Here is a 22,223-nt window from a genome sequence, read left to right as displayed (position 1 = left end):
TTTCATAACTTTGGCTTCTTTTCTTCATGGACATGCATACAATTCTGTGTATAAGATTGTATCTGAAAAAGAAAAACATTGCGGTGTCTCACGGCATCCTATTGGCCATTCATTTAGTTTTACATAATGCATGCGAAGTTTATAACATAATACATACATGCATTGAATAAAAATTGTCATCAATATTGCAGCACTAGTTTGTAGCTGACAGCGGATACGAATGTAAGCATGTTTCAGGGAGATAAGCATTCAATGTAGACTTACTCACTGTCAGGCACACCTCATGCATATTAGCTTTCCATTCTGAAGTGCCGTTTGATAAAAAGATTATGTCAGGGAAACAACTGGCAATATGTCGGCTGAAATACCCCCGAGACACTTAAAGTCTGCTTCTCTCTGTCCGTACGCCATTTGGCTCGTCGCAAAGTTACGATGTGTTTGTTTCTAATCCCATTCTTCTGGCTGCCCTTGGAAGCTGTGAGTTGTTGCGAGGGAGAACGGATTTGAAAGGTATAATGATGCAGAAGAACCAACGCATACTACAAGCCGCTGACCCTGTAGGGCTCTTACTCTGGACCAGAGCCAGCTTGTGACTGGACAGTTCCCACTAGTGCCTCATCAAGAGAAATATGCTCCGGACTAGAAGATCCTCTCAAAAGGCCGGACAACGGTTTAGAGGACATTCAGAAAGTTTGTTTCCCTCTGCAGACAGAACAGAGAGCATGTGGGGCATAAAGTAGAGGCCTAGTCTGAAGAGTTAAGCAAGTATGGGATAAAAGTTTGGAGGGGAGGAGATGTAATTTAGGCTAAAGTAATTTAAGCATAGCTGGGAAGGAATAGGTGAGACAATCCCTTATAATTTCACCCTATCCCACTCATAAAAGCAAAGTAAAACTTTATGCTTTCTGTAGCCCAACTATGGGAATGTTACCTGAAACATGTTTTTATGTAAAGCTTAGTAATTCTTCTTAAGCTGGTAAAACCTGGATCATCCTTCCCTCCACTGAAGTATCACAATCAACACAGTTATGCATTGGCAAAAAAGACAGGTGTGCAGCAAGAAACGTGTAGAATGGAAAATTGTATTGTCAAAGATGGCTCGCCTCAATCCAGTTCTGAGAATGTCGCCAACCGGACAAGATGTATTTCTTTGCAAAATGAAATGCAATTTCTAGACCTGAATGAAGCACCTTCAACCTACATCCCCCAAATAATTTACCTTCCGGGATTTTGTCGCAGCACTATTGTCACTGGACTGTAAATCTAATTGGATTCTGGTGGCAAATCCTTCTCAGCGGAAGGAAGGGGAAAACGGTTTTCATTAAAAGACACAAACACACACACACACACACACACACACACACACACACACACACACACACACACACACACACACACACTGAACTGGATTAAGTTTGTGGTACAGAAGTCCTGATTGACTTGCGTCCTACACTTTTGACAGTGCTTGTATCAGAGATTACTGTAAGAGCTGATTTAAGTGGAAGAATGCTCTGATTCATTATGGGAGATAAACCACAGCTTACTTAAGTTTTGCATGGAGCTGTGACTTAAGCAAACTTTTTTGGTCATCAAATTAGCTTCACCTTCTTATTCACAGAGAAAGTTGCGGTTTTGAAGCTGAAGAAGTACAGTAGCCCTAGTGCATACCTACATGAACGAATAACACTAATACACAGTCACAGCTGTGTGTTTGCTAAGATCAGCACCATGGACAGAGCCAGAGGGTATAGATCTGATTTGAAACAAAGTTGTGAGAAAACTGTTGGCGCACTGTACTGTAAGTCTTTATTGATTCATTCAAATGATTCAGACAACAAAATGATGTCGCTCCAAAGCCACATGACAAATGAGATTTCTGAGGACTCTGCTGAAATCTCAGAGGGCTTGACGAGGCAAGGCAGACCTAAATCAATATTTCTCCACTCTCCTCGATGCTATCTGCCACACTTTACACCTGTCATTTTAACCTTACACGCTAAAACTTGTGAAATACATCATATTGCAATTACCTATAGTAAAGGCCCTTGTGCAGAGTGTTTTCAAAGTGACATAGTGATTGATTTCACCATATGTTCTCAATCAGTGTGAACAGTTCTTGCTCGGCAGGGGGAAAGGAAATCCCTCCCGTCCTTCCCTCCCCCTCCCGTATCTCACTGCAAGTGGATGTGTGTCCTCCGCTGTCTCCTCATCTTTATTCACTGGAGGGCCCATCGTCGCTGCGCTCTGAAGGATTGTCTCTCCTCTGTCTTCCCCACATGCCCTTTGTAGCTCCTGTAATGGGCCATTTCAGGTGTGTATGGACTGATGGCTGGAGTGCACAATTAATGCTCACATTAAATTTGCAACACATGAGCTTGGCATTTAACGGAGAACATCACTTATTGACAAGTATTAATCCTAATTTTGGTAGGACTGTCCATTACTAGTGAACAGGAACAATTTAGTCTGAAAGGTTTGAAATGCTTGTACCTGTACTTTTGTAGATTAAAGGGTTGGATAAACACCTCTCTGTTGTTTCTGGCTTCTGATTTGTGAATCTCCACTAATATAGACTGAACTGTCTTAAAGGTGCTACATGTAGTATTTTGGGGCATTTTGCCTTCATTAGATAGTTGACAGAAGAGAGAGACAGGAAAGACTGAGAGAAAGAGCATGATGTTGCATTTTAAATTGTGTGCCACTGGGTTGGACTTCACAGGAAATCTACTGGATTTCTTTTTATACCAAAGTGTCTGACATATATGTGTATGATATATTGATGTTTTAAAATGCTGCATGTAGCACCTTTAAGTCAGGGCTGCATGATGGTGTCTCAGTGGTTTACACTGTTGCCCAAGATGGACCCAGGCTCAGTTCCTGGCCACCGTGCTGTCTGTGTGGAGTTTGCAGGTTCTCCAGGCGCTCTGGTTTCCTCCCACAAGCCAAGGACATGCAAGTCAGGTGGATTGAAGACTCTATTGTGCTCATAGGAATCAATGTGAGCATCTATCTGTGTCAACCCTGTGTTAACCTGACTAGGCCCATTCAGAACACAAGCTTTGAATAGGCCTAGTTTTAATGTAACTTCCCCCAACTCTATTACATCTCTATCCCGTGCTCTCCTGCATTTTGAGGTGATCATTTGAATTGACAAGGATAGACCATGTGCATCCAAGGTAATTGCCTTTGTTCTGCATTCTACCTTGGTCTTTGTAAGCCAATTAGATTAGAAAGCATCACAGATACAGTCACCTATTATACAGCGCTGCTCCCCAGTAATTGTCTTCTCACTGGAGAAATAACTAATGCAAGTCACAGCGATGTGGCTCTCAGACCTCTCTGTACCTAAGAAGAAAACAATTAACATGAATAAATATACTGATGGTGATGATTAGATTTGGCACACACACACACACACACACACACACACACACACACACACACACACACACACACACTTGACAAATTCTTTTTTGATAGGCCGTCTTCTGTTGCCGGAGGACAATGTTGTGCACGTAAGTCATTTTATAGGCTTTTTTCTCAATCAAAGACACGATTTGATGTGAAATGTCAAGTGTTTTTAGTACATTAATATCTGATATTTGCAAACACTGGACACAGCAGTCTTGAAAAGGCCCTCACATTGGGATCACACCTGGTGAAAATGAAGACACTCAACGCAATTATGAACAGTCATATTTTTCTGCATTTTAGTTCCGCTGTCTGAACTTTACCAATCCGCTTCAACTGCTATAGAGGCCAAGCCGACAGTGTTGTGTGATAGAGGTCAGTTGCTTGGATGACGCGTCTTTCTGAAGAATCAGTCGATATTTTCACGGATATTTTCATGGTTCAGCAACTCCAGGTTGTCATTGATTTTGTTAGAATCATCCATTGCGCGTCCACTGAACCAAGAGGCTATTGCTCTTTTTTAAAACGGAATTCGAGCTGTGTAGTGCCTCGTAAACTTACTCAGCCATGTCCTGTTGTTCTGAAAACTGTCAATAGGACGGCTTGACCTGGTAAAAGATGTGCAGACTACCGCACAGCCAACTTTCTGTTTTTGCGCATTCTTCATCGCCTTTGGCACAAGCGCACAACGCAGTTCATCTTGCCCCCCTGTGTCAGTACACTGCAGAAACCTCCATCTTAAGTCATTTATTCTTCTATTGGCACTTAACATTGATTTTTCTACAAAAAATCTTGATGCTCTACCTTATTCTGCCTTGTTTAAAGATAGTTCGTGAAACAAGTTGATTTTATTATTAGAACGATTTTTACTTGTTTAAAGGAAAACATGATTTTCAGATAGGCTAGAGAGAATATGAGAAGAAATGGATTAATAAGGTTGACATTACTGCAGCAATACTGCAGACAGTTGGGACCGATGCTTATCTGGACAGATTAGATTTTACTAGATATTTTACTGTATGATCGATACAGTAGGCTATGCATTGTCGTATCCATGTGCCCTTTATTCAAGAGCGCGTTGACTATAAAAGGCTAAACATTAGTCTTCTAAATCCTTCTGGAAATGTATTTGTTTTTGAAAACAATGTTCTGTAGCCTTGGCTCCGTGTCGCAGACTTGAAAAACTTTTGGAGTCGCTTAGGTCAGCGAGTGTCGCGTTGTTTTTGCATTAGTGCCCACGGCGCAGCGAGTGAGGAACAGGTTCCAATGAGTCGAGTGAACCTGAGTACGCATGGCTCCTTACACAAGGCAACACGCACGGGCAAAAGGGAAAATGGAAATCCTCTGCTGTCGGAGGACCACACCAACAAGGGATGCACATGGATGCTCCTTTAACGCAGCTAAATGCATAGTCGTCTTATTTAACACGTCCTCTCCTTCGTCGACAGCGGCGGGACCCTGAAGTCTCCGGGACAGCCGAGCATGATCTCAGCAGATACTCGGGCTGGATGTGATGTGCCAGTGTCTGCTCTCCACCATAACACCCTCAGGAAGACTGCAGCCCCGCACATCTCCGCGCCAAGCATGGGAAGACTGTGGAGAGATGAGTTCAGTAAAGGCAGGAACGGGTTTTTCCCGGGGCAGATAAATGTCTCACTATAACTTGAAAGGTTTCGAGCGTCTCTGTGGTACTAGAGATACCGGAGCGGCATTTTGGTGCAGCGACCCACAGGATACCGCTTGCATTTCCATCCTGAGCTTTTGCACAACGAGGGGTTCGGCGCGTCTGGTTGGATTTAAGCTGCAGTCTACTTCATCAATTCAACTGCATTGCCACAGCTGCGAGTGAATACGAATCTATCATGAAACCAGGCGCTGATGGACTCCTCTTTTCTGAATAAACCAGTTCAATTTCGTGGAACAAAAACGGTACAGACTTGGCATATCCACAAGTGGGGCTTTTCCGCCTCTGTCTTTACCTCTCGGCTACAGATAATCCCACTTCGCAACTACAATGAGACAACGTGGAGGGGGGATAACTAAAGGATATCTTGTATAGAAGTCACCCACAACACCATGAGAGCACTTGGCAGTGACTTCCAGAGGGAACCTGCGGGGAAGTGAATGCCGCCTCCGATGTGGAGCTTGTCGCTGTCCGACGCGCAAGTGGTGCTGAAATTTGGATGATGCCTAGCCCGCGCCTGCAAGGCTGCCGCTCCCTGCACCTCAACGAAGACAACGGCCGCTTCTTGCTGCTCGCCATCCTCATCATACTGTACCTGCTGTGCGGCGCTGCGGTCTTCTCTGCCATAGAGAGGCCCTCGGAGCTGCGGGCTCACGGCCGCTGGAACGGGACGCTCCTCAACTTCAGTGAGACCTTCAACATCAGCCTGCAGGACCTCAACTCCTTCCTGCGGGAGTACGAGGCTGCCATCGCCGCCGGGATCCGAGCTGATGCTCTGAGGCCGCGATGGGATTTTACTGGGGCTTTTTATTTTGTTGGAACTGTGGTGTCGACTATAGGTGGGTGATCTGTGCAGTGTGACACGTCCCTCATGCGCTGAAATAACATCCAGTGATTTGCCTGACCTTTGCGTCCCTGATACAGGTCTTTGGTTGCAGGCAAGGTGTCCTCTAAATACTTCTTGAAACATTTACGTGTAAAACTGTGTTTACCTAATAGCCCACGTGCAATAGACAAAACAGACTATAAATAGAAGAATATAGGAATCAAATGCACAGTAGATCAATAAGTCAATAATTATAGGAGCATTTAGAGGAGGTGGAGGAATCTGAAAGAATGATCAGATTAATCACTCTTTCACCCTGTCGGACCTCCTGCACTGATAAAGCCACGTTTAGGAAAAATAAGTTGGAGAATGTTGCCATGTCTTAAAAGATGAATATGGTAGCTCACTATGTTAAAGCATCACGCCTGTCGCTACCACAGGAGTCATTACTGAGGGTGCAAAAGGGACCTGAGCTACCCTCCCTGTAGGCTGCTCTGTTTCCACTGGCTTACATACAGAATAGCAGATTAGCATTTTTTTTCCAGTCATGTGTTACATTTTGGCTGTGGGCGAGTTTGGCATGGGGTGGCATCTGATTTGCCTGCCATTTGGAACGACACACTCAATTCTGTCTATAGGACAGCACCCATGGGTGCAGTCGTTGCCACATTTTCATTCAAACCAACAAGAATGTCAATGAGAAACCCCTTCTGCTCCCCCTCATTTAACATTTACTTGTGCGATAGGTCAGAAAAGAGCAAGTGTCCCTCCCAGGGCGGCCTCAGGGCCAGCAGTGAGGCACTGCATGCCTGATGGCGTGAACCCGTCCTGCTCCCGCTCCCATACCCACCACCGCCCCGCCCTCACTGATAGGAACTCACAATGATGGACAGCTGGAGGCCGTCTGCAGCATACAGTAATGTGAGTGAGTGAGTGAGTGAGTGAGTGAGTGAGCGGGCGAACAAGCAAGCTCCAGGTAATAATTTGAGCTGACAGCAGCTCTCTATCCCTGACCTTGTCCACACACACAAACATACACACACACACACACATACACACACACACACACACACTGTAACACCCCCTAGCCCCTTTTAATAATTGAAAATTGTGGCGAAGGGAACGATAAGGAAAAATAATGGCTGTACACGTGTGCTAAGGGAGAATTGGAATCGCAGGGGCAGGAGATCTGTCAGAATCTGGACTTTATTTATGTCTATCATGAGAGCTTTATTGGATCTGTCTCTTTTCCTTCCCCGTCTCTGCCTCTCTCTCTCTCTCTCTCTCTCTCTCTCTCTCTCTCTCTCACACACACACACACACACACACACACACACACACACACACACACACACACCAATACACAAATGCACAGCGATTGCTCTTGGGAAGCCCATGTGCTCAGTTCACCCCGCCACAGGAGGGGATCACAGCAGCAGTGTGTGTATGCATGTGTGTGGCAGGTTGAGATCCTTTGTATTCCGGTCTGCGCGTCACGAGGCGGCACAGCCATTCCCAACAAACAGATAACATATAAACTGACTCAGCGGCAAGCGCCAAGAAAGGGTGATGGTGAAATTTCTCTCTACAGTGTTTGTCTTTTCCCCTGCTTGCACAGATTTCTGTCTGGATTTCCATCTTGCTTTGATCTCAGTGCGCTGCCACCCCCCCCCCCCCACTCTACCCTCCCACCCCTCCCGCCTGTGTGCTAGTTTTTGAGCGTGGTTGCGAGCGACTGATATGAAAGGGATTTTGGGCCTCCCCACACATCTCTTTATCAGAGAGGCATCCCCCTGCTGCTCTAGACACTCCTCCAAAACTCTTCCCGGCCCTGACTTTGCTGTGTGGCGGAGGCTTGATATCAGTAGTGACACTTCCCTCCTCTCTGATGTGCTTCCAGAATATTGCATTGCAGAATGAAAGGGAAGCCGCCGCCAGTCGAGGCGGTTTGACTGTCAACAACGTGGGCCAGGTCCATGAGCCATTAGTAGGCTGCTGCGCCTGCCGTTTTGTTTCACAATTTGCAGGCAAACACAATAAATAATGAATAAAATCACACATTCACAGCTTTAACATTTATATTTAACTTTCTCTAAAACAAGTGCAATTAGGTCAGATCTGTGCCCTTTCCTATATTTCTCTACAGATCCAATGTAGAGAAAGATATTTTATTTTCGGTGGGACTACTGAAGGCTTACTGACAGATTTTTTTTGTCAGCATCCAACTCTTAGTCATGTTGTCGTCTTGCCCTACATATTCAGACGCAGCAGCTTCATTACTGTTTGGCTGCTCATTAAGGAGGACACTTGGGTCTGCTTAACAAATAGAATCTCTATTAATATGTCTGCCATTTATAACCAACATGGCTGATTGATAGCTGACTACAGCCAATTAGAACAACTCTCTGGCCATTCGTGGGCTGTATGTCACTGAAGGGGGGGAGGTGTAGGTCTCAATGTAAATTGCTGTAGTGACTTCGGACGAATATTGTGCAAATATTGAAGTACTAGCAAACAGAGGGAATTGTAATCTGCGATATCAAGTGTATTTGCTGAGTGGTACTTGGTGAGATTCAGTGAGTTGTGCCAGTCAGGGCACAATGTTGAGTAGTTCTCCATGCAATGTTCAGCGGCGGGTTTGGACTGTGTTGTAGGCTATTTCTTCCTGGGACTAAACTCTGTCCTACCTCTTGCCCCCGGCAGCCACAGCTGCCTGCTCCGTCACATCCACATCCACCCACTCAGAGAGGCAGGCAGGCAGAGAAGGGAAACAGGACAGTTTAACAGAGAGTCCACAACACACTCTCACACAGCTTGCCTTTAGATGTGGCCTGGTTTAATCTCAGTAGCCCACAACCTGCAGAATGAGGAAAACAATCTGAGGTGTGTGTGTGTGTGTGTGTGTGTGTATGTGTATGTAGGGGGGTGTTCAAAAGAATATCAAATCCAGCTAAACCCCCGGCTGTGCGGCGCTGTGGTGCAGCTAGATGACAGAGCCTCTTCCCCCAGGAAACACCGGGCCGAGTGTCACCTCTCCCACCACAAACCACCTGTTCCAATATCAGCTGCTCTTTAGCATTCCAGCATGACTCTGAGTCATATTAGCTATGCTGTGGGTTTGAATCAGCGAGGTTTCAGTGAGGTTTTTGAAGTGTCCTTGAGCAAGGCACTTGACCTCTAGCTGCTGCACTGGAGCTGCTCAGTTGCCAACTGTAGAAGGCAGATGTGAGCGTGTGTAACTCTGAAAAAGTTAATGTGTGCTAAACATACATTCCCTAGGCAAATGCAGGTTTTAACAAGTGAAACATGTTGTCCCCCCACAGATGATGCAGTATCAATATGCATCATCCCTCCAAGTTTCATCAAAATCAGACCAGTGATGACCAAACTGCAGTGATGTTGCAGTTATGACCTTTCAAAGTTTGAAAGTTTGACCTTTAATTATAGCGGTCTCATCAAGCCAATCAGTGTACATTTTCAAACGCCAGAACGCAGTGCCAAAATGCGTCATCCCTTCAAATTGAATCAAAATTGGACCAGTGGTGCCTGAGATATTACGCTTGAGTTTGAAATTTGGCCTGTAATTAGAGTGCATCTATCAGGCCAATCAGTGTAATGTATTAAAATGCCAGAACACGGTGCCAAACGGCATCATCCCTCCAACTTTTGTCAAAAGTGGTGTCGGAGATATGACTTTTGAGTTAAAAACTAACTCACTAAAACCTAAAAGCTGGCTCCCAAAAACTGGCCAATCAGTGTAAATTTTACCTTCTGGAGCTCAGTGCGAAAAAGCATCATCCCTCCAAGTTTAGTCAAAGTCAGACGAGTGTCTGAGATGTCACTGGAGATGCCATGTTTGACAGACAGATGGACACAGCCTCATTTATACCCACCCCCAACCCCCCATCCCATAACAAAAATGACTGACTGGCATTCAAATATGGAAAGCGAGCGACTCACAGCCCAGATCTAGCTAATGAGCATGGGAGCTAACCTAATCCCTCTGCAGCATTAATTCGCAATTGAGCCTAATTTTTTCGTGGGTGTAATCTTTGTTTTCTCATCCCAGTTGAAAAGGTGCTGATATGGCATGAGAGCCTCATTGAACCGCACTTGTGAGACTAGTTTGAGTGGGACTATTACACGCCTGTCTGACCAGGACCCATTTATCAGGGGTGGAACTGCAGAGCAAATTTTGCTCTCTGTACTGAAGCGCACCATGTAACTCAGGTGTCTGACTAAAGGGACGAGGCAATGTCATCTCACACCGGCGGAGCATGTGCTCGCCGTTCAAGTGTCCTGAAATGTTACATCACAGCCCGCCCGGATTCCCGAAGGGACGCGGCGTTTCCTCTTTGATGTCTGTGTTTTTATTTAGATTAACTACGCTGCACCGCCGCGCCGGATCAAAACCATCTGTGTTGTCGACTGTTGGTGTATGTTATGGATGCGCTGGGGGAGGTGGGTGGGAAATGTTTGCAATCTGTGAAAGGCAGATTCATAGGTGCGAAATCCTCGTTATTTCCTTCCGTCTTCAGCACCGTCTCTCCTCAGTTTCTTCTCCTGCCTGTCAGTGTGGTTTCCAGTGGTGATCTGTTGTCTCTCCAGCTGTGTAAGTGTCACCTCGTTCCTGAGATCTCTCTGAAGTCGCTCTAACATGCAGTCTGACTGTTTTGCCCTTCTGTCCACACCTACTGTAGTCATCCCTTCACTTTGATTTCACATAAATGAATCAGTGTTTTGTTTTGTGGGACTACCTTGTAATTATAGTTCAGAATAGAGCCTGCACGTATTGCAGAGGAGACACATTACATAATGAGATGAAGACTTTACAGTACATTTTGCAGAGCCATGTGAAAGCTGGTCAGTGCGATTCCCTATTCCTCCCCCTGCTGCCTCCGGTTCCAACCCCCTCCCCTCCTTGTTTCTACTCCTGTCTCCGCTTGTCTTTTTTCCCCCTCTTCTCTTTAGATCTCCTGGGTTGCTCTGTGAAATCACAGACTCAGAGGAAATGTCAGTGTTAAAAATGGAAAACAGAGGGCCTTCTATCACATGAAAGGCACTGGGGGTCTCTTTGGATTGTGCGCTGTGGCTGAGTGACGCCGGGCGCAGAAATTGTCTCCCCAGTGAAGAAGGGGCGGCGAATCGCAGCGGAACTGCGCAGAAAGTCCGTGGCACCTCTGTCTAAATGAGGAGAGCACTCAGTGTTGCATAACATAATCTTATGTCTGCCAGAATGAAATATGAAAGATATTGTAACTGTTTTGGGGGGGGGAAATTACAGTAATAGTTCTAAGAGTAAAGTGCGTTAAAAATAATACAACTGTTCTAACAAGCAACAGTTTCAGCGTGAGCAGGTGCAACTTTAGAAAGAAACTTAACTTTATTCTCATCTAAGATACAGATTTCTCTGGCCACTGCAAGTGAAAGTGACTGATATTCCTCTAAATAAAATGAAACATGCAGTACACTGCTTGATTCTGATGCAATGGATGCAAACTCTCTCATGGACAAATCATGTGTGAGCATTCATTCACGGATGTTTATTTTCATTTTATCAAATAATTGAACAAATGAACTTGATGAATACAGTAATTATAAATCAATTGATCCATTGGCAAGCATTCAGTCAACCAACCGACCAAACAAAGAAGCAAACAAACAGACAGTTGAATGGCAAAGAGATAAAACTCTTGTATCCCTCTATACTGCTCAATCCCATAAATTACCAAACTAAACAAACAGCTGAATAAAAGCAAAAAAAAGATAAAAAATCCTCTATCCCTCCATCGCTGTCCTTTCCCTGCCCCTGCAGACCGGCTGCTGGTGTGGAAGGTGGAAGTGTGTGTGTGTGTAGAGTAAGCCTCTATAAATCCCCATCTTAGTGAAACGCTGCTGTCCAGGCTGGCTGCGCTCAGAGTCGCCACACCTCCACGCTCTGTCAGAGAGGGTCATCAATCTGCCGCCAGACAGCGGCTGAGGCACGCGCTCACCTACGCACTGTAACTCACATGGCCATATCATCACAGTAAAGAGATATCAAGATCATTTTAGAGGACACAGCAGATTTGCCGCGCTCCCTCCGCCTCCAACTGATTAGCATTTCACTGACTCTGCTCTCTGCCGAGGAGATGATAAACTCTCGGTGCTCTTTGCACTCTTTGCGTCTCCCTGACTTGCTTTCTCACAGGGCTAATTTTGGCAACCATCTTAGACTGCATTTTAGTGTTAGCATTTTGACCAAAATGGGCATTTCTTTTGTTTCTTATTCCTTTTGAGTTAAAAGTCCTTTGCGTGAAACTTTATGTGGCTGGCAATAGACACAAGCTCGCTCACTTGTGTTAGAAAAGTGTCACAGTGTTGCGTAATGGCTAGCTAACAACTCCACATCTGCACAGGTAGAACATTTATCAGCTTCCTGGGGTCATGTGAGTAAGCAGGTAGCAGTGGCAATACGCCAACAGCATGTTCGCTAGCAGCTTGATTCAACGGTCCTCCATCTTTCTCTCTGTGTGAACGGGGGGCTGCTTGTGGGGGAGAGCAGGGGGTCAGGAGCTAGACACGCTGTGTGACTATATCTCTGAAGTAACTGAAGGCAAATAGAACTTAATATGAAATTGTTTCAGCAAATTGAATGGGCAAATTTTAGATTAATTAATGTCTTCTGTCCTTTCAGCCTCAGTGAAAATGTTGTGAATGGAACAGATGTAATAGCAGTTCAGCTCATGAGAGACAAGAGGCAGAGATGATTTGATAGTATCTACTGAAACGTTAAGAGAGAATTCAAGCATTACCGTACTTCTTTAAATGCCAAATGATCCATCCGTTAGATTAACAAAATACAAATGAGCCGACAAAATTGACCAAACACTTGGATAATAATCCCTTCACCCTGCAGCTTGAGATCCTGGGCCTCACATTAGAATGGCAGGCAAACAGATGCATATCGCTGTTGTTATGTGAAAACCTCTTAACTCCATTGTGTTTTTCACTTCAACTGAAGGATTATGTGCTCCTTTAAGGGTTGAGGAAATTTTGCCCTTTCAAAACCCCCTTTGAAAAACTCAAAAATGCATGGTGGTCAAGATAAAAACAAGGCTGTTTTTCTTAGTTGACGGAAAGTTGACATTTTGCAGATATGTGGTTTTCAGCCAACAGCAATGATATGGGACACTTATCTGGCATCAAGAGAAAGAACAGGCAATTCAAACACTACAGCTGGTTCAGACTTGGAGCAAATGGATAATACAAACCACTCCAGGCGTACAGGTTGAATTTATGCTTAGAACTTTGTTAGAATTTGAGGAAACGTCATGAAAGACATTATTTTTCATTTTTCTAAACCTGTGTTTATCCAGCAAATGACAGTTTATTTTTAGATGCTAAGCACCTCATGGATCCAGAAAGTAACTCACTCACAGTCAGCCTACCTGCCCCTAGTGGCCGTTAGGCGGCATGGCACACAGGATGCTGAGGATCACGGCTTGCTCTGCAGTACTGAACTGTGTAGGGTATCCATGACACTGTGTGTCCTTGTTTCAGTAATGCTCTGTTGCACACTCATACAACAGTTACATACATTCACCCCTGGGAGCTGCACATTGAATTCTTTTGTTGGCCCCTGTGCAGCTCCACTGGAGTGGTTGGAGCTTGGCTGCATTGCTCAAACACACCTCTGCGATAATGGCTTTTTTTTTCAGCCGGCTCAAGGATTCGAACACGTTCAAGTCACAAACCCACTTCTCTAACCTTTAGTCTATTGCCACTCTCACACATTGATTTGATCTACATTTTTATTTGAACAAACCAAAGCTATAGTCATTATCCTTGGAAAATGTCAGGATCACAACATTTCCTAGATGTGTAGAAATGCATATATTTTCCACAGTACATTCAAACCAAATTATTCAACTACCTCCATGTTGGCCACCTCTGGCAAAGAGTCAGGGAGTGTAGAGTCTTAGACGAGAGAGAAAGAGAGCTCATGGTGAGCATACTCTGTTAATCGAAAGTAAAACTTAATTTAATTGTGAGCGACAGAGCAATGTTGCCTTGCCATTCCTCTGAGGCAGTTGGCTGTGGTTTGTGTATATGTGATCCAAGATCATTATTGAAGCTGTCAGTAACTTGCATGCCCGGACTGAAGTTGGGTTTTTGCATAGCCTTAAATTTCAGGGACTTCTGCTTTCACATTAGCACTAATGAACAACCACTAAATCGAATGTCTGATGAATCTCAAGCGCTCAAAATCCTGTTGCCATCTGATTTGACTATTTTCATGTGGTTTCATGTGGTGGGTCCAAATCAGGAACCTCCTACGGCCTTTTCTCAAGCTAATCAATTAAGAAATGAGCGACAAACTGTATATTTAATGCAGTGTTATCATGATAAATCAGTACCAACACCATATCTGTATGATATAAGATGCAGGACAATGAGGCCTTTCATTCTGATCTGAGTGCCATAGTCAGTGTTTCAAAAGCTCCTCCTGGACAGGTGTGTTTACTTAGGGAATAATACAAGAGGACGTTATGGAGCTAAGCTTTTATTCAAACATTGACTGTGCATACAGTCAGTATAAGATAATGGGAAGCACAAGGACATAGCCTTGAGATCCATCATAGAGCACCTATGAATCTGATGATATAACGACTTCTCCTGTCACATGAAAAGACAAATCTCTGTTACTGTTTGCAATTGGACAATGAAGTGACATTAATCGTATTTCTAATCTTGTTTGATCGAAGCCTGATCTTACCTTTCTGTGCCATTGCATTATATGAGGCTCTATGCATGTTTGAATCTTTTTACTATGTGGCTTTTAAAATATTGTGAAGATGAAAAATAGATTGAAAAATGAAGAAAAGAAAATAAATGTTGGGATAGATCCGAAGGCGATGCAGCACATTTTCTTGACAATAAATCAATACAGACTATGGTGGAGTCATCAATCCTCCTACCTCTCTTTGCCAGTGAATTAAACACCAAGATACAATTGAAAACACTTTGATGATTCCGTTTTGGAAGAGCCAAGCAAAAAAAAAAATTACAAAACCAGTGAGAAAAGGCATTTTAGGTGTTGTGTTGCCAACTGTGGTGTGTTGAACTGTTTTGGGTTGGCAGCTGCAACCTGTGCATGTAACCTTGCATGTGTTAAGCATCCAAGATTTATGCAAGTCTAATAGTCAACAATGAGAAAGGCTGATGCACGTACGACTGATTCGTTATTCTCTGGTAATTTATGTCTGAATCGACCTGCTTTAATGATTGTTAGCTTCATGTTCCATTATGATCTCCTCGGTCCATTATTTGTAATTACTGCACAGCCATGTGTAGCACAATAACACTGATTATCTATGCTCTGACATGCATAACAGATACCATTAACATACAGTCTGTATTGTGTGTGGGTGAGCTGTGTGTGAAATTCAAAGCCACATTGCGGTGCCTCGGGGTAAAATAGAAATATCATTGTTTTATGTGTAGGCCTTGGGTTTTTTTCATCTTATGCAGTAACTAGACACTATAGCCTTTGTTTAATTTGTGCATGCAGTACACAAACAGTTGCCATACAATGTAGCTGCACCTCAGAGTAAACTTTGCAACTCTGTGCTGTAACTCACAGTGTATACAACCTATCATCTGCATTTTGTAAAACTGGCAGCACAGTCTGTTTATTGTCTGAATGTGCCTATTATTATCCAGTCTGCCAGTAACGCTGTCAGCTCCTCAGCAGATGGTGGGGTGATGATGTCTGAGGACTGGCCATGTTGCTGCTTCCTCAGCCCTATGTCCTTTCTACAGACCCCTGCCATGCCGCCCCATGACTAATGATTTCCTGTTCGTCATAGAAACACAGTCATCAGAGAAATGGGCTTGCAAGGTGGTTTCTGCTGCCGCTCTTATCAGGCCAATTTAAGCCCATTCCCACTCCTGGGACGCAGTTGGCTTGGCCGGGAGATTGTTTCTAAAGCAGCGCAGTAATTGTAGATATGGGAAAGCGGAGTTAGGAGTTAGGAGTTAGGAGTTTTGCAGTGGTTTGATTTATGGTTGCAAATCAGACACAAAATTAATCTTTGAGAGCTTTTTCAGACCATCAAGATGTAGTTGGAGTTGTCGTGTCTTGTAGCTACTCTCAGCTTAGCAACTAATAAATGCAGGTTTCCCTAACCTCAGGCCGAAAGATGCTGGGCTTTACAATGTTATCTCAGAGGGTTGACCTTCTGGATCTATTTTCCCTCAGAATGGATCAATATGCTCTTTTCAGCATTAAGAGCTCTTGTTGTCCAGAAGGTGTCAGGTGGGCTTTTTGACCACATGTGCCACACTCTCAAAAGGTACTGACTAAGGCTTACACACAGCAAATATTAAATGGATTATTTCACCCTCATTCTCTTTTGTTCCATTTTATTGTCATATAGGGAACTGTACGCCTCCTATTTGCCATTTGGGTTGTTCACAAATGTTTCCATTTGGAATTTATTTGCATGAACTGCGGCATTTTCGCTTTTTGAAGCATTTCCACTTGAAAATGTATTATATTTTGTCACTATAACTCCACTGTGATTGCATCTTGATATACCCAAGGGGGAATGCTATCTATTGCCTTGTTGTTTTCATACCAAGGCGTACTATAGAATAGCACAATTCAATATATCTTGCCAGAGGAAATATCACTCCTTCAACTGAAGAGAATTGGAACAGTGTGCTAGGTTATTTAATAGCTGCTATTAACTCCTTCATGTCTTTGTGCTACACATACCCCTACAAATAATGTAATACCTTTTGTATAGGTTCTTCAGTTCTTTTACAAACTGGTAGTAAAATGTAATGACTGATCAGTATTTAGGGTATTTAGTGGTTTGCCAAGTTTAACAAAGGAAATGCAGAGGATTCATGAAGTCCATCAATACCCCTATTAGCGACACTCTCTCTGTAATTTGTGTTATTTGTTTAGGTCCCTACTTTAGCAGACTACTTAATGAGCCATAGTAATTTGGCATTGGTCTGTAATGAGAGCCACTCAGTCTAAATTGTGTCAACCCTCTGATTACTATTGAGCACATGTGGCTTGAAATCAACTAATAGTCATAAAAGCTGGCCTAAACACTGAAATTACTACAATCCTATAATTTTCCATCATTGTCCTGTCCCATTCTGTTTCCCTTAGTCTGATAACCATTAGAGCTACTTCTTCTACTCTTCTACTCTTAAAACTGTCAAATGATAATTAATGGATACTAATGGCACCATTTCCATTACTTTCCTTCTGGTTGAATCATAGTGTGTAATTACGTGTGCAACCATCATTAGCCATTAGAGCATAACATCATTTCTATGTAGAGTTGAGCATACTTTACTTGATGTTAATGAATGAATATTCTCCCACAGCTCTGATCGAATTGGATTAACAAGCATATGATTTCCTGCCTTATCAGGTTCTGTGGAATTAAATGACTCATCTTGGCTTGGGCAGAATGGAAAGAGATTAGAGTAAGTCTTCAATGAGGTCAGCAGTCGGGCCCATTGGTCCGGACTGCTGACTTCAGTGTTGGACAAGTCGTAACCTTTAATTTAGGGTTTTATAGTCTTATTGAAGAAAGCCAAGTGTCTCTCCAATAGTCGAATAAAGTCACACAGCGCTGGCATCGTGGTTTTAGTTTGTCCTTTGCTTTCTATTATTGTTGTGTTTGCCCCTAATGCATCTTGACACAGTGGTCTGGAGTAATGGCTTTGAAACGCTACACTGAATCGATGCCTGGTGCTTTTTCCTCTCTTAGGTAATTTACTTGGTAATGAGAGACGTGCAGAAGGCCGTCTCTCTGTGCACAGAGAAGATGTAATCTAGTCTCCCTATGCTTCAGCTGGGTTAGAGAGAGTTGGGGTGCTAATTAATTAACAATGAAAAACTGAAATATGCTTTCACTGAAAGGCTTAATTTGGCTAACGGCTACCCCTCACCATCCTCTTATCCACCAGTGTCCTGCTGTCTGTTACTGAGCTTTATCAGTGTCTTTGCCAGGAGTAGATCATTTTCTGTCTGGTGTCCTCCTATTGTCCTCATATCATTGTATGAAACCTACACAGGTCGGTGTGTGTAAGGACATAAGCTTTGTGTACATATGTGGACACGTGAATGAGAGGAGCATATTCCCTCTTGTATCTCTAAACAATCTATAACAATCAGTGCTGATCTAAATGACCCAGCATGTCAACAGAAAGCCCACAAGAGTGCTTTTCAATTTGAGAGATAAGGTCAAAACAGCCATTCTGGGCATCATAAAGAAAGTATTGTCTAGATATTGATGTCATTTATTACCTGGCAGCGAAGGGATAGTTATAGAAGGGTTGCTGGAAAAAAGGGAAAACATGGCTCTAATGCTTGGAGAAGACAGAAATGGAGGATAGCAATGATGGAAAAATCAATTAACCTTGGCATAGAAGTGAACTCGTTGATCTTTCAGCACGCTTTTATTTGTTGACATTGTGTGTGTGTGTAGGTGTGTGTTTGTGTGTGTGTCTGCGTGTGTCCAAATATCCAAATATACCAATAAGAATAAAAAACCTGGACATGAAAAGTCACCTGTGGGGAAAATTTTCCAGACATCATAAGAAAAAAGATCATTTTGGGGGTTTATGTTAAAGTCTATCAATGCAAGTCAATAGAATGTCCTCACAAGTATGAGGATGTGTGTATGTGTGCATTCATGTCTAAAGGTGTCTGTGTGTGCATATGTTTATGTGTGTGTGTATACATGTATGTGCTGCCTTGAACCTCCAAAATGCACAGTACAGTGTTTCCTCTATTTTATAGAAATGATGTTTTGAGTGTAATCTTTGATTTTGTTTCCACAGTCATCCCTGTTTTGGTGTTAGTTTTGGTTCTTTTGTGGGTTGCAGCACTAAAACACTTTTATTTGGATGCTTTGCAGTGATAAAAGAACAATTTCTATAACCATATACTTGTTTTTTTTCTTTTTGACAGAAACTGAGCTAAATTATTAGTTTTTTCCCTTCAACAGTGGCTTGCTGTAGTGGCTCACCACTGCTGAGTGAATGAATGATATGGTTTGATATGATGGAGGGAACAATCCAGCATGCTCGGATACCCAGACACTCATCAGCTAATGCTGGCATAATGTTGGCTGCAGTGCAGCTGCAGCCCTGAGTCAGTCCTGCACCTGTGACACTCCTCAAGATTAAGAAGTGCTCACTCAACATGCAGCAGAAAACCATAAACATCTAATCCTCCACTCCTCTCTCCTCTCACAACCCATTCCCCAGCTTGAACACTCAGTCTAATTGACTAAGAAATCAGAAGATAGCGGGAAGCCAAATCACACAGCCAAAGAAACATTTTCAGTCAGAGAGCTTATCTTAGCTTATTCTTGGCATCCTCTTCCCCATAACAAAACCCTATGTCCTTCTTTTTTGGCCAGATAAATTATATAAATGGACACTTCAATGTAAATTAAATAACTATGCCAGATACTGTATTATGTCACATAGTGACATAAGCTCTTCACTGGGATCTTTTGCCCCGGACTGATTCAGCAACAACACTGTTAAAGCAAGTGTTGAGCACCTATTTGGTTTGGAGGTCAAGTGGGTTTCACTGAAAATAGCATTTCAGAGTTCTCATTTTGGTGAGGTTATGAAATTCAATAATCTAATCTCTGTTTATCTTAAAATAGATTTTCAAGATCATTTTACATTCTTGGTGTGATCATCATTACAATACTTACACAAAGTCTGTGCTTTTGCAAATCCACAAACAGCAATACAAAAGTAATCTACCGGTATGTGTTTAAACGTACATACAGTGTATGTGTTGTGTGTGGCTTTGCAAACAGTATAGCAAAATGCAAGACATTTTAAACATGTAGGGTGTTATATATAAAATATGTTACCTTATGTAAATACACTGTAGTAATTAAATTGCCTGTAATGAAAGTAATGGAAAAAACATTGAACACAGTAAAGCCTACATATTCTGTAAAACTAAACTGTTAGACTGTTATAGGGCATTCCAATCTACTTTTAAAATCATATTACATCCAAATAGACCAGATGGTCCTCCTGGATCCTTTCAGAATGTATAAAAAGTTTTTGTTTTTGGACTAGGGAAACGTTAATGAAAAGTTTAGAGATTAGTGAGACCTAGTGAGTTCAGAAAGAGCATACAGTCGTAGTAGTTGAAAACGCATAAGTCAACAGGGGCGCATCAATAGAAGTCAGTACCTATGGTTCTGTATATCGCAGCATTTCAAGCTCTCATGATCCCTGGATATTGGAATGTCTAAAGTTGTAAAAATCACCCTTACATCAGTTTTTCACGACAAACACAACTATTTAGAAATACATTCTATGATTTAACACCTCATATGAGTTTAGGGACCTTTCAAACATCACTTTTCTGTTACAAAACACTCCTTCCTTTGTCTCAAACCAGACAGAATGTCTTTTACCATTGCAGTGGAAGTCTATTTTTGGCCTCAGCGGACTCTAATCATTTGATATCTTCCATCTTTCTCTGCAGGTTTTGGGATGACCACTCCTGTTACAGTGGCAGGCAAGGTGTTCCTGATCTTCTATGGGCTTCTGGGCTGCGCTGCCACCATCCTTTTCTTTAACCTCTTCCTGGAACGCATCATCACCCTGCTGGCCGTGGTGATGAAGGCTGTGAGGGAGAGGCGAATCAGGAACAGCGGCCTCCTCCCGCCGGGCATCCGCCACGACTTCTCAGCCTACAGCCTCCCGGGCTGGAAGCCCTCGGTGTACCACGTGATGCTGATCCTCGGACTGTCGGCCATCACCATCTCCTGCTGCGCGTCAGCCATGTACACGCCTGTGGAGGGCTGGGCCTACCTGGACTCCCTCTACTTCTGCTTCGTCACCTTCAGCACCATTGGCTTTGGGGACTTTGTGAGCAGCCAGAGTGCAGCTTATGAATACCAAAGCCTCTACAGGCTGGCCAACTTCCTTTTCATGCTGATGGGTGTGTGCTGCATCTATTCGCTCTTCAATGTCATCTCTATTGTCATCAAGCAGGTGCTCAACTGGATGCTGCAGAAGATGAGCTGCCTGTTCTGCCAGCGCTGCAATAAGGCCAACGCTTTCCTGGGCCGACGCAACGCCATCCGCCCGGGCTCCAGGAGCCGCAAAGGCCGCTTTGGACGGCCGCCTGACACAGACGGGCCGTGTGATAGTGACACTGAGGGACGCAGACTATCAGGGGAGATGATCTCCATGAAAGACCTTACAGCCTCCAACAAGGTGTCTCTGGCCATCATGCAGAAGCAGCTCTCTGAGTCTGCTAATGGATATCCCAGGACAGTGTGTGGCAGCTCACGCCATAATGGTTTCTCTGGGGGGGTTGGTGCCCTTGGTATCATGAACAACAGGCTGGCAGAGACTAGTAACTCCAGGTAGAAGAGGTATGTGTTCAAGAGACAGTGAGAAAGGCAAGTGTGGGAGCTCTTTAGCCCTGTATAACAAAGCCTGAGGTTGATACTCATAGACAAAAACACAGTTTTTGAAATAGATTCTCAATATCACTCTTGTTATGCATGATATGCATGATTTTTTGGATACTTCTGGTTGGAATTAACCTGTGGTGATAATACTGGTGATGATGATGGTGATGATGGTAATGATGCTAGGTTATATGATGATGATGACATGAAGAGAGAACCACAGAGTCAAGTAAGAGCACCACAAGTTGATATGGAAGCATGGAGGCCATAATCACCCATTTTGCTCTACCTAACTCATACCCAACCAAGAACAAATCACTGAAAACCACTGAAATATCAGTGTTAGTCTACAGTCGGCTATACATGCTTAATATATCAGATTTATTTGACTGAAATGGCAGTGCAATCAATATTGCTTGTGGGGTTTATTTGAATGTACAAGTTGAATGCTGATATAAACATTTAAAGGAAAATGTAATTACTGGATGATATAGCACATATTAAACTATGCATTATATTTCTCCTCATGCATTATTTGCACCATTTCTAGACCTTCCATTGATTGTGCAAAACCCACTTTCCTTGACACGGGTCAAGTTTTACCCTCAGGTGATTGATTTCTGGGGGCAAGTGGAAAGTATAGTTCCTGTGCGTAGCTATAATGTAGCTGATTCTGACGGGGCTGTAGTGAGGACAGAGTTTCACAGAGTGCCACATTACCGGGCTTCAAACAGTCATTTCCTATTGCTCAAGATGGAGAGGAGAGCAGAGTGGGAGAATGAAAATCCATTTCTCCTGAGAGAGGAACTGGGCCTCTTATCAGCTC

The 22,223-nt window shown here is 43.4% G+C and overlaps 1 protein-coding gene across 2 annotated transcripts; it reads left to right on the top strand.

Moving 5' to 3' along the window:
* Positions 1 to 3,978: 3,978 nt before the first annotated feature.
* On the top strand, positions 3,979 to 21,353 carry kcnk12 (potassium channel, subfamily K, member 12). 2 transcript variants are annotated; one of them, XM_071898036.1, is made up of 3 exons: positions 3,979 to 3,985; positions 5,620 to 5,934; positions 20,461 to 21,353. In XM_071898036.1, exons 1-3 carry the CDS (start codon positions 3,979 to 3,981, stop codon positions 21,351 to 21,353), a joined length of 1,215 nt encoding a protein of 404 aa, XP_071754137.1. The 2 variants fall into 2 exon arrangements, with proteins under 2 accessions (XP_071754137.1, XP_071754136.1); XM_071898035.1 differs by lacking the exon at positions 3,979 to 3,985 and having other exon boundaries at positions 5,595 to 5,934.
* The last annotated feature ends 870 nt before the right edge of the window (positions 21,354 to 22,223 follow it).

The sequence above is a fragment of the Centroberyx gerrardi genome, chromosome 15 (genome assembly GCF_048128805.1).
Source record: "Centroberyx gerrardi isolate f3 chromosome 15, fCenGer3.hap1.cur.20231027, whole genome shotgun sequence".
NCBI lineage: Eukaryota > Metazoa > Chordata > Actinopteri > Beryciformes > Berycidae > Centroberyx > Centroberyx gerrardi.
The sequence above is the reverse complement of the archived record's forward strand: the minus strand, read 5'-3'. Positions and strand labels throughout refer to the sequence as shown.

Bases quoted from the DNA above. Each gene is read 5' to 3' on its own strand.
- kcnk12 (XM_071898035.1), top strand. From the start codon at position 5,595: ATGATGCCTAGCCCGCGCCTGCAAGGCTGCCGCTCCCTGCACCTCAAC. The intron at 5,935-20,460 runs GTGGGTGATCTG...CTTTCTCTGCAG, and splicing joins AACTGTGGTGTCGACTATAG to GTTTTGGGATGACCACTCCT.